Source organism: Oncorhynchus clarkii, chromosome 21 (assembly GCF_045791955.1).
Source record: "Oncorhynchus clarkii lewisi isolate Uvic-CL-2024 chromosome 21, UVic_Ocla_1.0, whole genome shotgun sequence".
NCBI lineage: Eukaryota > Metazoa > Chordata > Actinopteri > Salmoniformes > Salmonidae > Oncorhynchus > Oncorhynchus clarkii.
Window position 1 is genome coordinate 8630129 of NC_092167.1, and position 9824 is coordinate 8639952.

At 40.0% G+C, this 9824-nt stretch overlaps 1 long non-coding RNA gene and 1 gene segment (V, D, J or C); one reads left to right on the forward strand and one right to left on the reverse strand.

The window, feature by feature from the left end:
• Window positions 1-575: 575 nt before the first annotated feature.
• On the reverse strand, window positions 576-2155 carry LOC139379584 (Ig kappa-b4 chain C region-like). The segment is given in 2 exon segments: window positions 576-1164; window positions 2071-2155. Coding segments are annotated over 2 exon segments (402 nt in total).
• A 1499-nt stretch (window positions 2156-3654) lies between these two features.
• LOC139378458 (uncharacterized) lies at window positions 3655-5108 on the forward strand. The gene is made up of 2 exons (XR_011628301.1): window positions 3655-3737; window positions 3886-5108. It is a non-coding gene; the product is annotated as an uncharacterized lncRNA (long non-coding RNA).
• The last annotated feature ends 4716 nt before the right edge of the window (window positions 5109-9824 follow it).

A 9824-nucleotide genomic window follows, 5' to 3' on the forward strand; every position in this document is an offset into this window, starting at 1 on the left:
GGCAGCCCCCAGGTGGTAAGGGTAGGTAACAACACATCTGCAACGCTGATTCTCAGCACGAGGACCCCTCAGGGGTGCGTGCTCAGTCACCTCCTGTACTCCCTGTTCACCCATGACTGCATGGCCAAGCATGACTCCAACACCATAAATTAAGTTTGCCGACGACACAACATTGGTAGGCCTGATCACCGACAATGACGAGACAGCCAATAGGCAGAAGGTCTGTATCGGCTCCCCCCTGTATATAGTCTAACTATTGTTATTTTACTGCTGCTCTTTAATTACTTGTTACTTTTATCTCTTATCCGTATTTTTAAAGCTGTGTTGTTGGTTAGGGCTCTCGTAAGTAAGCATTTCTCTGTAAGGTCTGTTGTATTCGGTGCATGTGACTAGTAACATTTGATTTGATTTGCTGGTTGAAGATGAGGTGGTTTCAAGTGAGAACATAACTAAGCAATGACATTTAGGTCTGAAAGTTTTCTAAGAAACTGTGAATCAAGCTTGATTAATGTATGTCTATACCATTCAACAACATTTAAGACTAAAGTAAAATTATTGAAAGAGACAAAAACATATTTGTTTCTAAGATAAGTCTTTATTTTCATCTATTCATCAAAGCATCAAAGCAAACATTCCTACAGATTCTAATAGTTATATAACAGAACACATCACATCTAACACTGATACAACATCAGTCTACAGAGACGATTGACACATGAACTCAAGCAAAGCCCCCTGTCTGTTTACATGTCAGTGATCAATAAGACAGAGAACATCTGATCTCAGAACAGAGTCAAAGCAGAGGAACCAGCAGCCTCCCTCCACAGGGGTGTGTGACTGAGGGGTCCTACCCAGAACAGTCAGCCCTCCTCAAGGTCTTGGTGACTGGAGTCTGGGAATTCTGCTGAGCTTCACAGGTCACCTCTCCTGCCTTGGTCCACTCCTGGGCAGTGAGAGTCAGGGTGCTGCTCCAGCTGTACAGGCCATCCTTCTCCAGGACCGTAGGACTGGCCTCCTGCTTCTGGTGGGTCCCGTCCACTTTCCAGCTCAAGGTCCAGTCTGAGGGGAAGCCCTTGTTGGCCAGACACGTCAGTGTGGCTGTTGTTGTACTGGACAGCTCCTCACTAGAGGGGGGCAGGACGGTGAGGGTGGGGGCACTGTTACCTGGAACAAACAGAACACATCAACTAAGTAATTACAACAAGTACAGCAACACTAAGAGATTATCTCCATTAAGGTCCACAACCAAATAAAGGGAATTGGAAATGCCCTCTAAATATGAATGTAGAAGTTGGACTGTTGAAAAGATTTGGAAAAAACACTAAAGTAATTGATATAAAGCAGATTTATGAACCAAACAAGTATAAAGTGGTTAAATAACTAGAGTTACTAGTCATATGGTGTCAGTTATACATGTTATACAGATATTGTTTAGGAATGGATCTGACTCATATTCATAGTATTTACATCACATATCAAACATGTTGGATTATGAAGTCAGTTACAACCATAACTGAGATCCTTTGTCTTCACACTAACAGTGAAGTCTACCATGAACACAATGCAACAATGATGAATACTATATAAAATACCATTAGTTATTATACCAGAATTAGGAGTTATATTCTGCAATTATACAAATAAGACATGTATTTAAACCTACAATTTATCATTTTGAGTCAATAAATATTTATTTGAAAGAAGGCTCATTCAAAATCTACATTTAACCAAAAATATTTGAGTTAAAGATAATAAAAATATAAATAAAGAATGGCACACAAACAGTAATACACAATGCAACAACTATATTCCATATTATTAAATAGTTATCATACTGGAACTCTCCTCTGCAATCCATCAAACCACACATTTAACTAAACACCTACATTTGAACATGTTATTTAAATAACATTTCATTTGAAAGAAGGCTTTGTCAAAAGTAATACAAAAAATATATTTTTTTAGGAAGGAAAATATGAAAAATCGCAATATATTCATATAGACGAAGTTTCACAGAGTAAAATACCCCCAAAATAATCAGAAAGAAATATCAAAGAGCGTGTTACTTACTTCCAACATCTAGTCTGGTGCCGCTACCAAAAGTGTACCACAGTGATACAATCCCTATTACTGCTGGTACAACAACCTCCTGCATGTTTGGCACTCTTCATTTCATTAGACTGTGGTTCAAATAATTAACTCTACTATAGTATGAACACATTTCAGAAATGAATTATTCTACTCAATTAGAAATAAAGTGTTTTTCCTGTTGATTTCCTTAACATGGACCAAACCTGACTTTTTCTTGTACATCTCCTACTACTGTAGGTGCAGCATGTTTATTCATACAACTAATCTAAAATGTAGGCTAATCACTTCATAGTTTAAAGGCAGGTCAGATTTGATTAGATGTAATAAAATTCATATTCAAATTGGCCATAGTATGTGTAGGCCTTGTGTATTCTGTTTAAATCATCTAAAAAAGTTAATTTGAAAAATCCTCAATATCAAGTCAAAATGTATAGAGAAATTGAAACACGACATCAAAAGTTGAATAAATAGTTTGGAATAAATAATTTGTTCTTTACTTACTTCCAACATCAAGTCTGGTGCCGCTACCAAAAGTCCACCACAGTGATACAATCACTATTACTGCTGGTACAAAAACCTCTGTGTTGTGATGCTGCAGCTGTTACAGTGAAGATCACTCATACAGAATCATAATCAACACTAATACACTTTAACATCTTCCAGGTAGAACAAACACTTCATATTAGCTGTTTCTAAATAATACAAATATGAATTGTATCTTAAATCCAGATATGAGTCATTTTTCCTTCCTCTGTGTATCAGGTTCTCCTAGTCTGTAGATACAGTCCAGCATTAGATCAGTGTTGCTAGTATTCCTCCATATTGTCCATATGAAAGACAACAGCAGCAGCAGTAGTGATAGTGATCCATGTTGTATATTCCTTTATTAAACATGTTGATCTCAGATTTAACAGTGGTGGTAAAGTCACAGAGGACAGACAACACTACCAGAGGAATCCTACCAGCTTTAGTTTAGAGAAGTGTTCACTAACTGATTAGAGGAACTTACATGAGAGACCGAGCATGAGTGAACAGACAGTTCATTATATCTGATCATCATCAGAATAATAATATAATGGTGGTGTGACATAAAAGTTACCATACATTAGTTATCAGATAAAACAGTTGCTGTTTGATGTTGTAAAAGGGGCAGCAGGTAGCTAGCGGTTAGAGTGTTGGGCCAGTAACTGAAAGGTCACTAGTTCAAATATCTGGGTCGACAAGGTGAAAAATATGCTGATGTGACCTTGAGCAAGGCACTTAACCCTAATTGCTCCAGGGTCGCCGTTGGCAACGGCAGACACTGGCCTTGACCCCACTCTCCGAGGTTGTCTCAGGGGGAGTTGGGATATGCAAAAATAAATATTTCCAATTCACACTTGGGCATAAAAATGTGTGAAATAAGACACATTTAATTACCCACCTAATTATTATAAAATAAATCTCTAAATGTATTCTGATGGGATACTACTTGAAACCTGAAATAGAATTGAAACATTATTTGCATAATTAATTTGCTCCGCTGCTCTAAGAGGATTTATAGCCCTGTGAGTTTAACACTTCATGACTGAGAGCTGTTCTTCATGACAACAGAACCATGACTTTTATCACCATCTTCATGTGGACACTTGTTTTCTACATACAAGGTTACAATTTTCAGAATGTATTGTTGAAAATGAATTAAATCTACAGTGTTTACATGTACAGTATATCAATGTTAATATTTCTATTCAGAACTATTCATTACTATATGTAATATTTAATTCATATAAATGTTTTTACTATATTTTTCAGAATCCAGAGGACAGTACGTTGTGACACAGACTCCGGTAGTGAAAGCTGTTCTCCCAGAACAGACAGTCTCTCTGAACTGTAAAACCAGCAGTGATGTTAACAACAATGACTTTTTAGCGTGGTACCAACAGAAACCTGGAGGAGCTCCTCAACTCCTTATTTACCGTGCTACAACACTTCAGTCTGGGACTCCATCTAGATTCAGTGGCAGTGGATCTAGGAGTGACTTCACTCTGACCATCAGTGGAGTCAAGGTTGAAGATGCAGGAGATTACTACTGTCAGAGTTACCACAGTGGTGGAGTGTTCACACAGTGATACAGAGTCGTACAAAAACCTCCCTCAGTCAGACTGTACAGTGACTGTACTGATACAGCTGGGACCTACTGCAGGTGCTGAGGGGAGGAGATGATCCAGTACAATGACACAGTGTGTAGTAGAGCTGAACAACAATAGAGTCAAACTAGAGCTATGTCTAGAAGACCTTACATCATAACTGATCACTAAATGTTTCTCCTGAACATTAACTACATGTTGACTCTGTTAAGTAACCATCAACCAATCTGAATGGAGATATTGTGCAATTATCAAAACCCCTAAAGATGACTTATGTTTTGAAAAGCTAGAATTCAATCAACATGATTCAAACAGATACAATAAAGCCACTAAACATTACCCATACATCCTCCCTCACACTACTGTGGTAGTTCCAGAGAGCAGCAGGTGATGCAGGAGACTGGAGACGTCAGAGCTCTGGAGATCTCCCTTTTAAATCAGTCAGTCAGCTGTATCACAGACTGCAGTTACTGAGCCTGACCACTGGAGGGAGACATAAAGCAGCTACTATCTGGTCTAATAACACAGTAATAACAATATGCTCCATTTGTAGATGTCTATAATCATTGCATCAGTCCTCATTCAGCACTTATATCAGAAACCATGTCAGTGATTACATAGCTATCAGGTTTCTACATCACACAACATTTATTAATAACATCTGACTGTCCAGGAAGAGTATTTCAGTGAAAAAGCCAGAGGAGGTGTTATATATGGCCAATATACCGTGGCCAAAGGCTGTTCTTAAGCACAACGCAACACGGTGTGTCTGGACACAGCCCTTAGACAGGTATATTGACCATATATCACAAACACCCAAGGTTCTTTATTTATATTATAAACTGGTTACCAACATAATTAGAGCAGTATAAATAAAAGTTGTTTTCATACCCATGGTACACGGTTTCATAGACCACGGCTGTCAGCCAGTCATCGTTCAGGGCTCGAAACACCCAGTTTATTATTACATATAAGACACTTTGATTTGAGATATTATAACAGGATTATAAACCCACTTAAACGATCTAAGGTTCTGTCAAGTTATAACCTCTCTCCTGCCACGCCTGGCTAGAATCTTCCAGAACATTCCCAGCCTTTGATTGAGCCCAGATGAGGCTTGTTTACCATTCAAGGCCATGACTGGCTGGACAATCAGCCTCAACCATTAAAATGCTGCTGTTCACACAGATCCCTTCAACTACATTATCCCTGTGGCACCAAAAAGTATGTTTGAATAGTAAGGACACTTTGCATAGACAGCACATGCTTCAGTGCTCTGGGAGTGTTTATAGCCCTGTGAGTTTAACACTTCATGACTGAGAGCTGTTCTTCATGACAACAGAACCCACAACAACCATGACTTTTATCACCGTATTCATCTGGACACTTGTTTTCTGCTTCCAAGGTTACAATTTTTAGAACAAAATCCCCAGTCTCTTTAAGATCCCTCTGTCAGGAAGTGAATTTCAAGCAAAGATTCATCCATGTTTATTGAGATGGTGTAACAAAGTTATAAGCCCCTAAAAAAACATCTCTCCTGCTAGAACCTTCCAGCACCTTGCAAGACTCTAATTTAGCCAGACACTAATTTATAATGCTGCTGCTCACACAAACCTCTTCAACAGGTCTCTTACACAGAGGTGATGGAAATAGTTGTAGGAGTTGAGCTGAGGAACCTATGGCAGTGGATGCCCCAGAGCCTGAGAATGTCATTTAAAGGGATCCTGATACACTGATCCTGAGAAGGTGGATTTTGAGGCATTTATTGTGCAGGTGATACATTGTACTGCCCAAACGAACAAGAAATCCAAGAAACTGGACATAATTGTATCTGCAGCTGAAAGGTTTTTGGGTCTTCAGGAATTAACAGTCGAAGCATTGCAGGGACTACTGTCTGAAGATGTTTCTCCCTGCCAGCCCCCTGAGACTGTGTCGGGACCTGATTAGACAGGTGACTTTGACCTATGGAGTACATAAATATTTGTTGATTTTTTTTTTAGGAACATTTTCACCCCTCTCCCTTTTCTCGGCATAAATTAAGTGCAGTAATACAACTTTTTGGGGGGGTTGTAGTCTGAAAAAATAATAATAATGAGAAGAAGAAGAACCTCTTCAACTACAGTTTCCTAGTAGGACCAAAAAAGTAAGTTTGCAAAGAGAGGACACTTTGCATTGGCAGCACAAGCTTCAGTGGTCTGGGAGTGTTTATAGCCCTGTGAGTTTAAGAGACACTTCATGACTGAGATCTGTCCTTCATGACAACAGAACCCACAACAACCATGACTTTTATCACCATATTCATCTGGACACTTGTTTTCTGCTTCCAAGGTTACAATTTTTTTGAATGAATTAAATCTACACTATCGACATGTATATCAATGTTGTTCAAAAGGTTTGATTACTATATGTAATATTTCATTCATATAAATGTTTTTATTATATTTTTCAGAATCCAGAGGACAGTACGTTGTGACTCAGACTCCTACAGTAAAAGCTGCTCTCCCAGGACAGAACATCTTTCTGAACTGTAAAATCAGCAGTGATGTGTATTCTAATAATCACATAGCCTGGTACCAACAGAAACCTGGAGGAGCTCATCAACTCCTTATTTACTATGCTACAACACTTCAGTCTGGGACTCCATCTAGATTCAGTGGCAGTGGATCTGGGAGTGACTTCACTCTGACCATCAGTGGAGTCTGGGCTGAAGATGCAGGAGATTACTACTGTCAGAGTGCACACTACTCCAACAGTGTCTGGGTGTTCACACAGTGATACAGAGTCGTACAAAAACCTCCCTCAGTCAGACACCACTATGGTAGTTCCAGAGAGCAGCCAGCTCTGGAGATCTCCCTTTTAGATAAGTTGGGCTACCGAGTGGCGCAGCAGTCTAAGGCACTGCATCTCAATGCTAGAGGCGTCACTACAGATGCTGGTTCAATCCTGGGCTAAATCACAAACAGCAGTGATTGGGAGTCATAGTAAAAAATTATTTGTTCTTAACTGACTTGCCTACATAGTACATTTAAAAATATCTATATTTATATATTTTTAAATGAAGTCAGTCAGCAGCATTTAAGTCTTTGAATGCCAAGTTAACAAACAGATCACTGACCATTTCGAATCCCACCGTACCTTCTCCACTGTGCAATCCGGTTTCCGAGCTGGTCACGGGTGCACCTCAGCCACGCTCGAGGTACTAAACGATATCATAACCGCCATCGATAAAAGACAGTACTGTGCAGCCGTCTTCATCGACCTGGCCAAGGCTTTCGACTCTGTCAATACATTAAAATACTCTTATTGGCAGACTCAACAGCCTTGGTTTCTCAAATGACTGCCTCTCCTGGTTCACCAACTACTTCTCAGATAGAGTTCAGTGTGTCAAATCGGAAGGCCTGTTGTCCGGACCTCTGGCAGTCTCTATGGGGGTGCTACAGGGTTCAATTCTCGGGCCGACTCTTTTCTCTGTATATATCAAAGATGTCACTCTTGCTTCTTGCTTATTCCTTGATCCACCTCTACGCAGATGACACCATTCTGTATACATCTGGCCCTTATTTGGACACTGTGTGAACAAACCTCCAAACAAGCTTCAATTCCATACAACACTCCTTCCGTGGCCTCCAACTGCTCTTAAAAGCTCATAAAACTAAATGTGTGCTCTTCAACCCATTGCTGCCCACACCCGTCCGTGCGACTAGCATCACTACTCTGGACAGTTCTGAATTAGAATATGTGGACAACTACAAATACCTAGGTGCAAGGCTGGACTGTAAACTCTCCTTCCAGACTCATATTAAACATCTCCAATCCAAAATTAAATCCAGAATCGGCTTCCTATTTCACAACAAAGCCTCCTTCACGCACACTGCCAAACTGACTATCCTACCGATCCTCAGCTTCAGCAATGTCATTTACAAAATATCTTCCAACACTACTCAGAAAACTGGATGAAGTCTTTCACAGTGTCATCCATTATGTCACCAAAGCCCCATATACCACCCATAACCGCGACCTGAATGCTCTCGTCGGCTGGCCCTCGCTACATATTTGTCGCCAGACCCACTGGCTCCAGGTCATCTACAAGTCTTAGCTAGGTAAAGCTCTGCCTTATCTCAGCTCACTGGTCACCATAACAACACCCACCCGTAGCACGCACTCCAACAGGTATATCTCACTGGTCATCCCCAAAGCCGCCTTTCCTTCCAGTTCTCTGCTGCCAATGACTGGAGCGAATTGAAAAAATATCTGTAGATGGAGTCTTATATCTCCCTCTCTAACTTTAAGCACCAGCTGTCAGAGCAGCTCACAGATCACTGCACCTGTACATAGCCCATCTGTAAATAGCCCATCCAACTACATCATCCCCATTTTATTACTTACCCTCTTTTGCACCCCAGTATCTATTCTTGCACACCATCATCTGCACATCTACAGTATCTCTCCAGTATTAATGCTAAATTGTAATTATTTTTGCCTCTCGGGCCTATTTATTGCTTACCTCCCTACTCTTCTGCATTTGCACACACTGTACATAGCTTTTTCAATTTTCCTTTTCTTTTGTGTTATTTACTGTACGATTGTTTATGTGTAAGTCTGTGTTGTTGTTTTTGTCGCACTGCTTTGCTTCATCTTGGCCAGGTCGCAGTTGTAAATGAGAACTTGTTCTCAACTGGCCTACCTGGTTAAATAAAGGTGAAATAAATAGAGGAATTGATCAGAGAAACCTGCATGATGTAAGTGTCCATCTCATTACACTTTTTTAAGTTTTATCTCTGTCCTGTAGGTGACAGAAAATCCACATACTCTTTCTACCATATCCTATATCCCCGACATGATTTATGTTACATGATTATTTTCGACGGAACGTTGGTGGAACGCCGCAGTGATGTGTCTCTCCAACAGCACCCTGGAGAGGCGCACTGGGAATGGACAAGCAAAATGTTTTGAAACCCCTGCCTTTGTCAAAGTGGGCACTGCTTATCATAGGGCTGCATCAGCACTCACCTAAAAAGCCCATATGCCACTGGCTGAGAGAAATTATCATTGTTTTTAGGCAGAATTATGGGAGGTTTTATATGTTGCTGTATGTGTGTACTGGTCAGTTTAGCTCAGAAAATGCCGCCCTCATCAATCTAACGCCATAGGTGGCCACCTAATCCTGCCTAATGAGCGGGCTGGCCGTGCCAATGATCACTGGAAGGTGGAAACTGACTGGTTTCCATGGATATCAATATGTTACCATAGCATATTACCATAACAATAATAAACAGATAAAGTGATATATGTTCAGAAGTTACATGATATGACTTTTAAAAATCTCCATTATTCATTATAGTTTTGTCTTGCTAAAAAACAACCAATAACCAATAATAGCATTGTATTTATGCCCCTTTTATTCACGTAATTTAATATTACTTGAAAGTTACAATCGCTTCAGGCTCCCAAGCCCTCAAAAAATCCACAAATACACCTTACAACCAGCTGTGGAAATCCAATGGATGTGATCATCAACAGCAGCATATTAACTTTTTTCATGAGTAGGTTACGGACTGTTAGCTCTGTGAATGAGACCTGACGCTGGATTCAACATGAGACACA